At 42.4% G+C, this 16,579-nt stretch overlaps 2 protein-coding genes across 4 annotated transcripts in view; one reads left to right on the forward strand and one right to left on the reverse strand.

Annotated features, from left to right (window-relative positions):
- cnnm2b (cyclin and CBS domain divalent metal cation transport mediator 2b) overlaps window positions 1-2,401 on the forward strand; it is a 69,367-nt gene extending 66,966 nt beyond the window's left edge. Inside the window, exon 8 of the mRNA XM_074629065.1 lies at window positions 289-2,401. Within this exon, the coding sequence (XP_074485166.1) occupies window positions 289-582 (294 nt within the window). The 3' untranslated portion in view covers window positions 583-2,401. The remainder of the gene's footprint in view (window positions 1-288) is intronic.
- Window positions 2,402-4,066: 1,665 nt separating this feature from the next.
- nt5c2b (5'-nucleotidase, cytosolic IIb) overlaps window positions 4,067-16,579 on the reverse strand; it is a 32,562-nt gene continuing 20,049 nt past the window's right edge. Inside the window, exons 4-18 of one of the 3 annotated variants that reach the window (XM_074629076.1) lie at window positions 16,036-16,153; window positions 15,602-15,697; window positions 15,385-15,476; window positions 15,141-15,198; window positions 14,447-14,540; window positions 12,255-12,308; window positions 11,980-12,063; window positions 11,827-11,868; window positions 11,619-11,726; window positions 10,331-10,397; window positions 10,052-10,222; window positions 9,638-9,689; window positions 9,289-9,349; window positions 8,778-8,954; window positions 4,067-8,009 (exon numbers count right to left, since the gene is read on the reverse strand). In XM_074629076.1, the coding sequence (XP_074485177.1) occupies window positions 7,755-8,009; window positions 8,778-8,954; window positions 9,289-9,349; window positions 9,638-9,689; window positions 10,052-10,222; window positions 10,331-10,397; window positions 11,619-11,726; window positions 11,827-11,868; window positions 11,980-12,063; window positions 12,255-12,308; window positions 14,447-14,540; window positions 15,141-15,198; window positions 15,385-15,476; window positions 15,602-15,697; window positions 16,036-16,153 (1,529 nt within the window). In that variant the 3' untranslated portion in view covers window positions 4,067-7,754. Of the gene's footprint in view, window positions 8,010-8,777; window positions 8,955-9,288; window positions 9,350-9,637; window positions 9,690-10,051; window positions 10,223-10,330; window positions 10,398-11,618; window positions 11,727-11,826; window positions 11,869-11,979; window positions 12,064-12,254; window positions 13,537-13,656; window positions 14,710-15,140; window positions 15,199-15,384; window positions 15,477-15,601; window positions 15,698-16,035; window positions 16,154-16,579 lie in introns of those variants that run through there. The other 2 variants (XM_074629078.1, XM_074629079.1) reach the window with 2 other exon arrangements.

Below are 16,579 nucleotides of genomic sequence, written 5' to 3' on the forward strand. Positions count from 1 at the left end.
GACACTAAAACTCTTTACTGAAATCCATTTAGTCCTCATTTAGTGGTATGGATACTCTTAAAATCTCTATTAGATGACTGCCTAAGTGATAATATACAGTAAACTGTATGTTGTAATAATTATAATTATAATAATGAAAAAAAACTTTACGATAAAAAATCGGATACTGATTTTGTACGTGTGAGATCATCGGACAGGTCGCTTTGGAATGCAGGTACCTACCAATCAATCACAACCCTCTGCTGTGACATTTGACCTCATCACGCCTCCATCCTCTCTGTTTCCTAGGTAACACGCCAACAGTACCAGAACGCCGTGATGGCGTCACGGATGGACAAGACGCCCCAATCGACGGACAGTGAGTTCACTAAGATCGAGCTCACGCTGACGGAGCTCCACGACGGAGTGGAGACGCCCGCCGTCGTCGTCACCACCACCATGGCCAGCACCACCACCACCAGCACCACCCCCGCCGTGTCCGTATCCGCGGCCAACGAGACGTCCCACCTGCTCAACCAGCAGCAGAACTGTGTGGGCCTCAGCAGGAGCAACCACAGCGCCCACAACGAGGGACCCATCTAGCCCCCGCCTGAGCCCGGTGGAGACCCAGACCCTCCACCCTGTCTCGTGGACACACGCGGAGGAGCGGTGGCGTAAGATGGAGATGAGGGAAAGTGGGGAAGCGGAGGCAGGTGGAGTGAGGGTTCTGCTCCAACCAGTAGCCCCCCAGTCAGTCAGTCAGTGAGACCCTTTCACGGAGGGGCAGTGGGGGGGGAAGACGGGTGCTGCGTCACCCTGAACGCCCCCCCCCACATGAACGCTGTCAGAATCCCCGCTGTACTACATCCTCTTACAGAGGGTGCACCACTCGGACAGTACCTGTGACTGAGCTTCTATTTTGGGACAATCTGACAATTTCATAGCGGTGACTTGGACTAGAGGACGACAGAGTGCATGCAGCCCCTGTCCCGTTCCCCTACACACACACACACACACACACACACACACACACAAACATAATACAACACTCGCTGTATTTTCTCCTCAGGCCAAAGACATTGGTCCCCCCCTTCTTACACTGGACACAGACTGTTTTTGCTCACATACACACACGTATTCAAACACAACCACATTCTCACACACACACACACACACACACACACACATGCAACCCCCCTCCCCAACCCGTGCATCTTTCAGGGAGGCTCAGTCGACTGTTGATCCCATCAACGAGGACTCAAACCCAAACAAGCAGAAGAGAACGGTCGGTCAAAGACTGCACCAAAAACCGCTTTTGAAAGAAACCGTTTAAACCACGAACCAAGAATGTTTTCCTGTATTTATTTATTTTATAATATTGTATGTATATATGTATGCGTGGAGACACGATATGACATGAAACTGGCATACCAGCATGCACGAGCATGTCCACAAAAAGGTGTGTGCGCGGGGGGCACACGTGTCATATCGTGAAAGGACATGCGACATATATGGAGACGAACATCCATTCGTGTATATGAGGAGGTGAGGGTCTTTTACAGATACAGTATGTATATTACAGATCTTGTTATTTTTACTATTATCCTAAATTTGATCTTTTTCACCTTTTAAAAAAAAAAAATCACACTATTGCCTTTAAGAGAAAATCATATAATTAATTATTTTAACAAAGTGCAATGAACAGCAATTTATTTAAGAGATGATTATGGATAAAATCGCTGTATTATAAATTGACAGATATATTTGTATGTATGTACTGTATGTATATGTATATTTGTATTTTTTTTTTTTTGCTAAACTGCAGCCATCCACAAGCTAAATTGTCCTTAAGTCAGTCTCTCTTTCTCTTTGTCTCTTTCATGTTTTTGACCTCAAAACACGATGTCTATTATACATTCATATGGGAGTAATGATGCCTAGACTATTCACCACAGTGTAGCGGAGGGTGTGTGAACGTGTCATAACCCTAACCCTATGCATGTGGAGGTTGTGTGTCGTCTTTTTTTTTTTGCCAATTTTTACGCATAATCAAACTTGATAATTGCACAGTATTAATGACCTCATCTAACATGTTGAGCATCATCAACGTCACAAAAAGTAACCTCGACATTAAACGTGTCCATGAATGATACACAGCTATTCCACTGTTTATGTGTGAATGTTTTTTTTAATTATTTTTATTTTCATTTTGCATGCGTGTGTGTGTACAAAAAACACACCCCGGCGGTTCAGCAGTGAATGTGAAAGAGACTTTACTTGTTTTGGCTCCCCCACACTACACAATGTAGATTATAATCCATGTTTAATAACTTTCGAGTTAATTCAGATCAAAAAAATATTCTTCTTCACAAATGCTGGCTGCTATTAAAGAGAGATATTTATATTCATTTTATCTTAGAAACACTGTACCCATATATGTTTATTTCTTTCACAATTTGGGACTAATTTGCGTTCTTGCGGAGCGTTAAGACGTTAAGACGAGAAGATCGATCTTCTCGTCTGGCTCTCGGCAAGAAAAGCAAATGTGGGACTATTCCTCGAAGTCTTTTTTTATTTTTATTTTATTAGTATTTTTTTGCTTTAGTACCTTCTTGCCCTTATTGTTTTACCTCATAAAGACAGGAATGAGTTTTAAGTTACTGTATGTGTGCTTGACATTTTTCCTTAAAGCTACATAAGTCTTATTGTAGAATAATTCTGTTTACTTCATATCTGTAGAGGTTTAGATTTTTAACTCTTTAACTACTTTGATTCCACTTCCAGGCCTGTTCATTAACATTATGTGTACTGTACGCTGGCAGTTTTTCTTGCCACCTTACAGGAAACGACAAGTGTCCTAAAGATTAATATTCAGTTGCAGTCTGTAACCACTGGCGGTCGCTGTTTCCACATGTAATCCGACGTGTGGACAAACGGCCCCTCCATTCTGCTCAGCCGTGAGGGGGCGTCTCGGTCGTATAACCACACAATAAGAGTATACGTCTGCGTTGTTTGCAGCTGTTGTTCGCTGTTGTTTATTGTTTACTTGAAAGTGCTCCTATGCAGCAGGCCCAGCTCCTGCTCTGCAGGGACAATCACTCCAGAGATACAGCGATGAATGATGATCAGATTGTGAGACTGTGTTTGGGACATTCATTCATACTCAGTGCCTGACAGGAGAACAAGAAGCATGATGACAATTCAAAAGTCCAAACGCACAACTGGGGAGGGAGGGGGGGGGGACATCAGCTGTGACTGGGTTATTTCAATATTCTGTTATTATCTTCTTCTTCTCTCACACACTCCCATCCTTCTGCTGAACACAAGAGAGTATCATCCTTCCACTATGTGAATGCTTTGCAGGCCTGTGTTTAACCGGTCTTCTGTCCATCCCAATGCTGCTATTGTACCCATGTGCTGTCCATAATGCTTCTTCTACCTGACGACAACATTCCCATTGCCTCCTGCAGCTGGTGGTTTAATAAAAAAGTGAATGATTAACAGACAAGACAGTTGGTGGCTCCATGTACTCCGTCTACAGCGCTGCTGCTGCTGCTTCTAAGTGTTTATTTCTTGGTGTGCTTTAGCAATAAAACAAAAAAGCCAGTTGCTAAATATGACTTTCTTCTGGATAATATATGCACACTTTGTATTGTGCTTTTTGTTTGTACTTTTACTTAAGTAAAGGAACTGAGTACTTCTTCCACCACTTGTGTAATAGAAATGATATCACTGGATTATAAATATTGAAACAGCTGGTAAAGGTGGACTACTTTAATAGTCAGTCAGGTATCTAAATCAATAAAAAAAACTGAATTTATTAGTTGATTTAAATTTTGTATTAATAATTTTAATCTGCAAAGTAATAGTGACTAACATCAGATAAATGTAATGGAGTAAAAAGTACAATATATGCTTCCAAAATGTAAAGAAGTAGACGTACCAAGTAGCATTAAACAGAAATACTCATTTAAAGTACAAGTACCTCAAAATTCTACTTCAGTACAGTACTTGAGTAAACGTTCTTACCACTGGTTTAAATAGTACATCCAGCCTGTAAGATATAAACAACACAACAACAAGAAAATTATTAAAAACTATCTTTATTCTACATTTTTATGTAATTTACCTCAATGTACAGTCTGTAGGATAATTTCTGGAAACAAACAAACAAAACACTGTCCGGGAGAACATGAGTCGATATGCATAAAAACAGAAGATTACCATAGTTTAGAAAATGGAAAGGTGACTGTTTTGGCACCTTGTTGTAAATGTGGATGCATTCAGGGCATCACAACGAAGGATAAAAACCCTCTAAAGCACTGAAACCTGCTCGCCAGGCTTTAGCTAGTCTGAACCACAGACTCTATTTGGAAAAAAATGATAAGAAAATGGAAATGTTTATTTACAGTTCTGTAAACCAAGACCATTTAAAAACACTAGCATAGAAAAATAAAAATAACCCCCGTGGTATTGATTACAAGTAACATATCTGTTACGGTACTTCACATGCTATTCACATTTCCCCTCATTGTTGGTTTTTCTTTCTTTTTTTTTACTACAGGTTTGCAGTTTTTTTTTGTCCCTGTGTAAACTACATTAACAAATGTCAAAAATAGCTTTTCCTAAAATGATGCAGTCAACATAAAAGTAAAACCATTGTTTCCATAACCACCTTAGCAGAACGGATATGCTTCATTTTTCACATGCATAAAAAAAATATGCAAAGAAAAGACAGTCGACTATTTCCTATTAGAATGCAGCTGCCTCATGTAGCATATCCAGTCACTCCACGTTCCAAGAAACAAAACCAAAATACAAATATTACATTTGTAAAAAGAAATAGAAAAAAAGAAAATAATAAAAGAGAACAAACAGCGGTAATATGTTTCTTAATGTCCTACAAGCTTTTATCCAACGAATCACCACATAGAGTTCCATTCACCTTTTCTCTCCACACCACATCAAGCCAAACCAAAACGTAGACGGCATGTTTCTTCCCATTTGTGGCCCAAATCAACAGGCCGATCCAACACTTACAGGACTGATACAGCATGTCAATGTCAAGACTGAATATAAAAAGGTGAGGAAAGTTAACATTCAGGATACACTGGTTAAAAAAGGAAAGAAAAAACAAATTTGACATGCCAGTGTTACCTGGGTTAAAGGCCCTGAAAACCTATTTTCTCCATCAGCTCCTCGCTACGGGCGATGGGGTCGTACATGAACACACTGTTTTCTGTCAAAGTTGGAACAGTATCTGTTATTTCACATGAGAGATATCAGAGTTTCTGTTTTCTCTGCGCTCTTTGCACTGGTCTGAAGTGGGCAGGGCTTCGTTGGAAAAGGTGAGGTCATATACTTCTATTTACCAATCAGGATTTAGCAACTTAAATCAAAATCTGATGACAGTTCAGCTGTTTGGTCACAAATCAAGTTTCCATCCAAATTTAGTGCATACTTTAAAGGGGACCTATTATGCTCATTTTCATGTTCATACTTGTATTTTGGGGTTTCTACGAGAACATGTTTACATGCTTTAATGTTGAAAAAACTCTTTACTTTTCTCATACCACCCCTAAAAGCCCAGTCTGCTCTGATTGGTCAGCTAGCCCACTCTGTTGTGATTGGTCAACCAAACCAAACTCTTTGGACTCCGCTCTAACTTGCTTTGTTTGAAGGCGTGCCAAACTAGCTGCTATAGGTAGGTGTGTTACTTGGTGACATCATCACGTTACGGAAGAAAAGGTGGGACTTCAAGCAAGGTGTTTCAGGCAGTTCAGAAGCAGTGTTTCTGTGGGCTTTGAAACTTTGCATATATTTAACATGCACAAAAAACTATATAACACACTAAAGGAAAGAGAAAAAGCACAAAAGCATAGTAGGTCCCCTTTAAACGAATGAAGATGTAGATTAATGCACACATCCAACCACAACAGTGGAAATACTAGGAATTGGTTTGAACAGCTGGTGGCGCCAATTCTCCAGTGAAGTGCCATTAAACCACTGCAGGAGAAGAGCATGCAACAGACAATGTAATAAAGAGAGCGCCATTCATAAAAAAAACAAAAAAACACATATGTTTGAGGAACGTTAAGGCCTCCTCATCATCTGATCTTTTTATCTGTCGCAATTTCTAATCTCTTCAGTGGCTACAAGTCACATGCTTTTTTATCACATGTCATGATTAATTGGCAACGTCTGCTTCCATTGCACTTTGTCCCATTTTGCTGGTGCTTCCCACCTCTCATGCAAGCATAAAAACTTTAGGATATTTTGTCAAATTTCTGGCGTTTCCACTTTGGTTTTTGCAAATTGAAAACAGTTTAACTCTTCATAGTTAAGTTAGTAAACTATCTTGTTGCTGATTTAGTCATGCAAATGCAAAGTCAAACGCTTAAACTTCATCCAGTTCTCAGCTGGTGACAAAACTCAAACCAACACTATAATGAAACGGTCACTTCACAGTGTTCAGAGGCCCAACAGAAGAATACTGTACACACTCTCTGTTGACGCGTTTCCCCCAGTAGATGATAATAAGTCAGAGTCAGCAGATTAAAAAACACCCCAAAAAAACACCCATCAAAACACCGAAACCAAAGAGATAAACGAAAAAAAAGTCAAATTTCCTTGCATACTGAGGCCACTTTCACGCTCCCGTTACACACTGAACACAGATCACTCCACAGATGAACTGGTCATCTTCCCTACTAAAATAAAACCCTCCGAAATATTCGAACGCAATACTCAAGTCTCATCTTCCTAAATAACCGAGCGGAAAAAATACTGCATGTTAGCTGCTTGTGGCGTTAAACCCTTTCACCTGATTTCCAGAAACACTGCTGTACTTCAGGTTTGTCATATATTGGCATAAAATACGTTTACAGTGCTCCGTCCTCATTGTTGCTTGGTAACAAAATATCAGTTCAAGAGCCACTTGTGTAACACAACGTGTTCTCTCAACCAAACTTCAAAACAAAAGATGCATCCGTTTAACGCCGGCTTGTGCTTCAGTGCTCCTGTGCTTCAGTTTAGTACAATGGATTCTTAGCTTACCGCCACTCTTGAGTGAGAAACACACACACAGAGAAACACACACCCTCACATACACGTTAGAACAAAGTAAAAGAGACTAAACTAAACAGATGAAAAACTGAATGTTGTTCCCATGTTGCATAAAAAATGTTTTAATACAGTATGTGCATTTTTTTTTTTTTTTTTTTAACTGAACAGTGCTTTTTGTTTGATTATAATGTGCATACTGCGCCAGCAAGGTTAGTCTGTTACGATCAAAAACTACAGTTTACTGACCCACATCTGATGGATTTACGTATAAATGTGACTGCATCTATTTAATCCACCAGCAGGTCTTAAATGAGCTTATAAAACACATTGAAGTGTGTGATGTTCTGTCTGTCTGACGGGGAAAATAATACACAAATCTAATTAAATTAATTAAAAATTATAAATGTTTCTTTTTTTTTTTTTTATATATATAATGAAACTAGGAAGAGTTTGGGGTTTTAGAGGACCGAACATGCACACAGTCTTCAGACAGTCATATGATCTGTCTCGCTACTGGTCCATTTTACTTTCCTCAGCAATCTCCAGTATGTGTGTGTGTGTGTGTGTGTTTGTGTGCATACAGTATTGTTAAACACACACACACTGGAGATACATTTCCTCGCTGCCTCACTTCGAGAGAGATAACTACCCGACTCTACTGGGAAACATGAGAAGGCAGAAACAAGAAAGAGGCTTTCTTCATGTCAAGCTTATTCCTCCTCCTCCTCTTCCTCTTCCTCTTCCTCCTCCTCCTCATCATCATCCTCATCGTGGCAGTGAGTGATCTCCTGGGGAGTCTGGGGGAACAGGTTTGGAGGTTTGATCTCGCTGAAGGAGCGGGTCAGCTGGTTGCGTTTGCACTCCAGGTCCTTGCAGTCGCTGCAGTGGGTGCGGTTGCGCGTGGCCAGCGGCGACTCCGTGTCGATGTCCACGTGGGCGTGTTCCACCGTCGACTCGTGGGGCATCTGGGGAGGAGGGAGGACGAAAGGTGAGAACTTGGCAACACTAGCCGGCTTACTGGAAGAGTCTGCTCTTTATTTAAAGATGCTAAATTTCTATTGCCTCCGCACGGCTCTCAACATGGCGACAGCTGAGCTCGCAGCTAATGGTGCTAACAGCGCTAACAGTGAAAACAAATGAAAACAACTTTGTTTATCAAACAAAGAGAAATGCTCTCCCCTCATCCTAAAATGGTCCTACATCGATACTAGAGTACTTCCTTGTTTTATGAATGAAGTGGTACAGTTGAAGCAGCGACGCTGTGTGTGTGTGTGTGTGTGTGTGTGTGTGTGTGTGTGTGTGTGTGTGTGTGTGTGTGTGTGTGTTTCGCCAATCGGCGACGGTCATCCCTGCAAACTCCCGCCCAAAAGTTCTGGTACTTTCAGAAACTACTCGCCCTGACCAGGGCCTTTTTGGCGGGTAAAAGGTCCCCAGAACTTAATTTAGACCCTGGTCCCTGCAGTCGAAACACAATGAGTTCCCCAAAAGGTTCTCAGATCCGGGGGAATGTTCCTGTGGTCGAAACGGGGCTTATTTCTCCGACGTGTTTTAGCACAGTAAGGACAACATAATGAGACTCCTGTTAGACCTTTAAAGACCCAGGACCCTGAGAGAAACGTCTACGGATCAAGTTTTACAATCTTAATTGGTATGAGACAAATAAAGAAGCGGCATTGGGCCTTGACATTCGAGGGTTAAACGCAGCCCCCCTTAATTTACGTCCAGAGACTCACCAGTACGTGTGCAGCTCTGAAGAGGTAGCTGAAGGGGTAGTACAGCAGGTTGATGAAGGATGCTGCGTACAGGTCGGCGTAACGCATCACTTGAGAGGCGAACAAGGTCTGTCTGGAGCCACTGCGGAAAAGGCTTCCCATCATGCCGTAGCACATGTCCATGTCGTGTGTCACTTTCTGAAAAGGCAAGAGGGAGAAGATAAGACACTGGGGAGCTTACAAAATCATGCCAAAAATAAATATGAACCCACTTCTAGAAGGATTTACTACCATAACCCTAGACAGTATAGTATCTTTATTCATCGATACAACTGATCCAGCCGTTACCTCGCCAGCCACTGAGAGAGTGGGTTATTGTTAATGATTAGACTATAGTAGACACATGAACGGTATCAAACACACTGTAAATACGGGCATTGATGACTAGACTGGCGTCTCCAGGCAGCCAGTGTTAAAAGCGTGCAGACAGGTCTCTTGTTGCCATAGAAACAGAGGGCGATTAAGACCGTACCTTGACTCTTCTCTGAATAGTGCTGATGTCTGGCCTCTCGTTACTGCTGCTGTCCAGATGTCTGAGGAAGGACGGAAGAGAAAGACGATGAGGACGGTGGGGGATGAGGAGGATATGGATATCAGCTTGCTGAAAGATAACGTGTCAAAGAGGTGGCGCAACAGCGAGTCGTGCCAGGCTATAAATAATGTCAGTGAACCCGGTAATCAGGCGGGCCGGCGGCGAGAGCCAACCCTTTCAACTTTTACCCTATTGACCCCGTTGCTCTCTCTCAAACAAGCTCTTGTTATCGCGGAGAGCAAAGAGCAGCAAAAGTGGGGATGTGGTGAGGGGAGGGTAAAGCTCTTACTTGTAGAGTTCCGCCAAGAAAATGTCCAGCCCCTGCAGTTCCTCGAATAACGCTGCAAAACATGAGAAGAGGGTGAATCTCACATGGATTGACAGTGTATATGCAGTGTTCTAGCATGAGTATAAATGCTCTTTGTGAGAATGTGACCATCCAGAGTCAGTGTTTTGACTTTGTACCTACTGATTATCTGATCTTTATCGCGTTCAGCTTGTGTACTACTCATGTCTTATTACGAAACGTGCAGGTCTGACATTGAAGCTGTTGTTCTAGGTCAGGTCCCTGTAGAGACTGTTTTCTAATGCCACTAGGACTGCAGTACAAACTAAATGTGAATGCAGCTACATACACATGAACATGCGGTCAAACTGTTCTTTCTACACGTCCCTACTGATATGCGTTTGTCTCCAGACTCACAGCTCTTGTCGGTCCACACGTGCAGCTCCTGGGCCAGCTCAGGTATAACCAGGAACGTCCTCCAGCCTTGGCGTTTCTTGGACTTGAGGATGTCTCCGAAGATGTGGTCCCCGATGTAGACTATGTCCTTCCCCTTGGCCCCCAGCAGGTCGCACACAATGTCTGAGGAACCTGGAGGAGAATGACGTGACATTTAAAATACCTGAAGTGTCTCATCAATCACACACAACTAAACACCGGGTCAAAGAGTGAATGACTGGAGGAAAATAAGAGTCGTACCTCCAGAGTAGACGATACCGTGCTGCAGAGGTCCGGTGTAGGTTCCTATCTTTAAACGCCCCGTTGTCTGAAAACGAAGAACACAAACATCAAGATTGGCGAGAGGGACCTCGGCAAAATCACAGGGGGTAAACCAGTAACGTGGACATAAACGAAGCCAAGACTGAAAAATAGGCTTAGCTTTGGTAAACCTTGAAAGCTGCATCCAGCTGTCAGCCTACACAGCTGTTATTGTGTATTTGAACGATATGTCAAGATAAAGAAATGTGAAATCCAGTCTTTAATTCAAGCTTTTCAAGAAGTAGTGTCAGGTGTGTGTCGATCTCTGAACCCATCAGCTATCGGTCTGTCGACGGATAAGCCTCTGGGGGCAAAGGGCTATATTTCTGGGGTTCCGGTGTAGCCAGTGGAAACCCGTCCCAAGACTTACTTTTCTGTGTGCTGCTCATTTTTTACAGTCCGATTTCTAGTAGTAGCCAGTTTACAAGCTAATTTTAAACCAATGAAGAGCTAAATCACCGTCAGATGATAGCCGGTGGGTTCCCAGATTGCATTTCGGGCAATACGTTCTACCTCTTTTGCTCTCCACACGGACTGTTTACCTTCATTCAACCAAAGCCTGCTCGAACGTGATTGGTCAATACTACTCGGACTACAAACAGACACCAGAACGCTTCCGATGCCAAGCTCTTTTCCCGTTGCCAACAGATTCTACTTATGAATACATAATCTGTTTATAGAGATTAGGTGTGTGTAAGAACACTCCCATAGCATCGGAAAAAAATGGATCCACACTGACAAAAAAAAAAAAGAATCAATCTATTGCAAAGATGACAAAATGTGAAACAATGTGACAAATAGGAATGTTTCAGTCATAGAGAGGGCATGTAACTCTAGAGAAATGGCCAGTCCTTTAAACCTTCTTGTCACAGTTTTTTCACATTTTGTCACATTAGCTTGAAAAAGCTGAGATGCAACTGGGCTGCAACATGTCCGGATATGTCAGCGTTCTTCCATCCTTTGCATGTAGAGTCCATCCATGCCCTCAGCTCATGTTACCGGTCATCTTTAACACATTCCTGAACATTATAAAATCCGTTTCCAGATGGACTACACATTCCTGAACATAAGAGCCAGCCTCCGATGAGCTGAGTTGAACAGAGTCGCAGTAATAAACTAACTATAAACTAATGTTTCCTGTCACCTTACTTTCACAGTTTCGCATGCAGCACACCAATTAATAAGGTCCTCTCTTGTCTCAGCTGTGTGTTCTGTGTGTGCTGCTCACCGTGTCGACTTGTCTGAGCACCGTGCCCTCGCCGAAGAACAGCGGCTTCCTGGCGTCCACCAGGATCAGGTCAAAGTAGGACTGCCAGGGCCGGTGGGAGGTACCAGGCTGCATACAAATACACATATGAGCATAAAATGTGTCTCGCACATTCAACACATGTCAAAGTGCGATCAAAAGGAAGGGGAGAAAAAAAGCTATGTTTTACCTTTGGGCCATGTTGGAAGTCAAACAGATAGGTCATGATTTTCTGTGAGAACACAACACACAGATGGTTTAACTGACCAGTAGATATTCTAAGAAATGGATCTTTAAGTGAATTCATCATCGTCCGTCTCACCACTGCAGCTCCTATACTCACATCGGTGTATTTGTAGTCACTGTTGGTAGCCAAGAAAACCTTGGCCACTTCATTCATTCTGCTGAGGAGAAGAGACAGTTTCCCCTGGTGGGAATGGAGAAGAGGAAAAGAAGCTTTAAGCATCTTTACAAACCAGCTCCTCTCCACAGAGCACAACAACAATGTGTTACACTGTGTCTGGTTGTGTGTCTGGTTGTGTGTCTGGTTGTGTGTGTGTGTGTGTGTTCTCTCACACGGTACACTTGTAGCGTCCTTGATGAATACAAACTACTTACATCTCTCACTACATATTTCTCCAAGTTCTCAACCGTCTTCACCTTCAGAGTACCCTGCAATATGAGACATGGGAGTCGGATTAAAATACTGAGTATCAACATTTAAATGAATTACACAGTCTGCACTTCCCTCTCAAGTCAGAAGCATCAATACCGGCTCATTTTAATTCAATAACAGTTACGTAACAGTCATCAGTTACAACCCACACAGAACACGTGACGACTTGTGGCATTTAGCTGTGGGTTATACAGGATGTGTGAGCGGAGAGAGCAGCAGGGATAACAAAGCCAGACTTTTCTTTCCAGCTAATAAAAACAACAACTACAAACACAACTTGTCAATAGTTGCAACATAAAAAAAAATTGGAAATGTGAAAATGAGTATGATGTATAAATACTTACATAATTCCAATATATAAAAAAAAGTCTATTTACACATGTATCTCCAGTGCATTTGTGTGTTTATATACTTGTCAAGCATTGCAGGAAAAGGTCTCTGTGCACAGAATTAAACTGGGGATGTTTCACCCAACAGGGGCGAATCTAGGATCAGACGTTTAGGGGGGCTCAGCCCCTAATGAGAAAGAGAGCTTTCCTTTTTAACATTGGGGGGAACATATTAAGCAGGGGGATCGGAGGGTCTTCCCCCTAGGATATTTTGAGCGTCAAACTCTTCATTTCCTGCATTCTGGTGATTTTTTAAGCATCAATTCCTGCCTTTTCTGCATCAAGTTATGGTGGAAATGTCTTTATTTATGTAAAAAAAAATACATAAATCAGGCGGCAAGTGACAATTCAATTCATTGGATCCACAAGAGTCTCAGCTTTCCAACCATACCCAATTTATGTAATTCCAGGAGTGTTTAGGGACCCCAGTATGCAGAAATATTCAAACACACTATTTTTAGAATAGGCAAAAATAACACATTTATACTGCATTCAAAAAAACTGCATGTTTTTTTCCCCAAACTGCATGTGATTATCATTAAGTGGGCATATCTGTAAAGGGGAGACTTCATGGGTACCCATGGAACCAATTTTCATTCACATATCCCGACGTGAGAGGTCAAGGGACCCTTTTGAATATGGCCATGCCAGTTTTCCCTCGCCAGAATTTGGCCTAACTTTGGAGCGTTACTTAACCTCCTTCCTGACAAGCTAACATGACATGATAGAAATGGATTCCTTAGGTTTTCTAATTTCATAAGATACCGATATCTTCACTAGCCTTCAGATTGAGCCCGCTACAACCTCTTAAAGACTGTAATGTCGGCCAGGATCGCTGTTTGCTAATTATTTTTTAGGGGTGTTTGAATTAAATTTAGATGTGCTTGAGCACCCCTAAAAAGAGTCTAAAATCACAATTGCCTCCCAACCACCCCTGCTCTTTGATTAGATGGGCCTGACAACAACAACTTCCTGTATGTCCACCACAGATGTTTTAGATGGCTTTTCTTTCTTTTTTTGCAATGCTGTCTCGAGTGTCAAGAATATCAATATCAATAACATCCGGTTGGCTTTCTCTTTGACGAGTCGTCTTGATATTGGCTGAATTTCTACCAAATGTGACGTGGCCGTTCACACCCGGTCTCTATGCTCTGGTTCATGAGTAAAGTCTTGGACCGCTTTCTAGTGTGGTTTGTTTTGTGAAAGCAAAGCAGACCAACCACATGATGTAGTGACAGTGGATACTGTATGTGGTTTTAGGAACAACACAATCTACTATTAAATCCATCCCTGTAATATTACGGTACAAAATGCCTTTTTTTCTTGTTCTCTGTTCATCACTCTTTGGACGATAAATGAACACAAGGGGGTAAAAGAGTCAGGTGACTGCTGCCTGATCTGCTGTCAGTCAGAATATGATTTCCATGTAGCGCTGATGATGTAGGATCCTCAAAACTGTCCAATCAACAAGTGACTTGTTGGCTCACATTACTTCAAACTCACAAACCTCTTGCAAAAATGCATAATTTTTCCTCGATCCGGATCAAATGAACAGAACTACAGGTGTGACAGCGACCCTAATGTTGACTGCTTGCACAAGAAATATCAATATCTAAAGGCCGAGATTGCCATCAACACTGAGCATATTCATTAGCACTCAGGCATGAATGTGAAGCACGCATCATGTCAGTCCATTAACCGACACACCGAGGTTAAAATCACAAGCATGAAAAACGGTGTCTCACCTTGAAGTGGACCCAGTCGACGGCGTCGCGGACGTCCTGGAACATGCTCTTATAGGACATGAAGAGGTCGCCATTTTTGAAGCCGCTTTCACAGCTGGGGGAGAGGAGCAGAGACAGACACGAACATAGCCGTCGGACAGGCCACATCTTTACAGAAGGTTTTTTAAAAACATGACATTTGTTTTTTTTGTTTGTTTGCTTTTAAATGGGATAGCCTTCCCTTGTTGGAGGGGTCCCCAGCCAAACAGGAAAGCAATCTCCCCCTAAAAGACCAACAACCAGGTTTCAGAGGACAAAGGACATGCAGCCATTCCAGATTACATTCTCAACAAATTTACAGGCCATTATATCTCCTTACAGTAACATTTTAAAAGATTATCTCATAGCTATATATATATAGTTAGTGAGAACATGTTTCATTCCTATCTCAGTCTGAGAAGAATCCATGCTTTTCTACAATTAGTAGAAGAGATTAATAAATCATTGTTATAGAAAAAATACGGGGTCTTCGACTGACCTCCCATTTTATTTCCATTTTAAAACAATTATCTTAGATTAGCAGTCGAGACACCTGGACCCTCCCATGCTGTAGGGCTTTGCTCTTGACCCAGTTTGGCTTGCAACTGTCTTTGTGTCACCATGCGGTGCTCAGAAACTTGTTGCATGACGGATAGCGTCGCTAACAGCTCCTCACCTTGTGTATCTGTCACAGTTGGAGAAGAAATCCACAAGGCAAGCAAAAAGGTAGGTCTCTGTGGAGGAAGCAGAGAGGCAGGGAGAAGTCGTCAGTAACGAAGCGGCTTGATTGAACTCGTCTTTAACCTGCAGTGAACCTCCCATAACGTACAGCTTTTAGTCAGGATAAAGCTCTTTTCTTGCTCGTCTAATTTCTCTTTAACAGTCCCCGTGGCGTTCCCCTCTGTGCTCAGAGACCTTACCTGGCAGGTTGAAGAGTGTGTTAAGGATATAAAAGCGCTCTGTGTCATCTCTCTGGATGAACTTGTTGGGGTACCGTTCACGGATTTCAGGGCTGGGAAAAGAGAAAAGACTAAATCTCTCCTGTGCTCACACATATATAGACGATGCCAGAGGAAATATACAAAATGTACAATCTGTTTTAAGAGGACGGGGGGTTAGAATGTTGGACACACTCACCCTCGGAGGAAGTTGAATCCATGGACACAGACCAGGATATTACCGTAGGCGTCAACCTTCAACAGGTTTCCATACATGGTATCAAACACAAGGCCCCTGAAAGGCGGAGGAAACAAATGCTCGTATAAGTCTACAATACAGAATTAAATCTCTTGATCATACATCTTGCATCTAATTGCTATCGTTTGTGATGTGATTACAGATATTATCAAGATGGACTGAGAGGTATTTTACCCAGAGTGGAGCTGAACTTTGAACAGGTGATGATGTTTTTTCCCCCGAGTCACTTATCCCTGCTTAATGTCTTAGCTACATCCACTGAGATTAGATCGTTAAAAGGGACTTAAGTGATAAGAAATGAGGCAATAAAAGCGCCAGACGGCGATCGTCATCATCGTCGTGACGTCTGTGTGGTGGGGTGTGATTGGTCTGACCTGGTGGGGAAGGATGGGTCGTAGACGAAGCTGAGCAGCTCCTGGGGGTAACCGATGGAAACCAGCCGCTCCACTGTGAGCTCGAAACCGAGTGACTCGTACTCCGGTGACTTGTACACTGCAAATGAAACATACACAGACAAACAGTTAATTAAAATGACCCCAATAGAAGATCACAATACACGTGGTGCCACAGTGCAGTTTGGTGTCTAATCTCCTATAAAAGTCACAGATTTTGGCGTCGACATTTAAAACTATTGTGCAGTGCCATGTAAAAGTTATTTAAGTTGCTAAATGCAAATTTTGGAGCATTTCTATTGCCTCTGCACGGCTCTCGACAAGGCGACGGTTGAGCCGGTGGCTCGCAGCTAACGCTGTTAACAGTGAAAACAATGTCAACAATGCTGACAGAGAACAGTGTTTACCAGAGGGGGAACTGGAGGGTGGGTGCTACGCTTCTGAGACAGCGACGTCGGTCGGGACGGCGTTATAAACTGTAACCGTCGTATGAGAGCAGTGCAGAGCGGCGGCAGTGAGCTAGCTA

This window comes from Sebastes fasciatus, chromosome 3 (genome assembly GCF_043250625.1).
Source record: "Sebastes fasciatus isolate fSebFas1 chromosome 3, fSebFas1.pri, whole genome shotgun sequence".
Lineage (NCBI taxonomy): Eukaryota > Metazoa > Chordata > Actinopteri > Perciformes > Sebastidae > Sebastes > Sebastes fasciatus.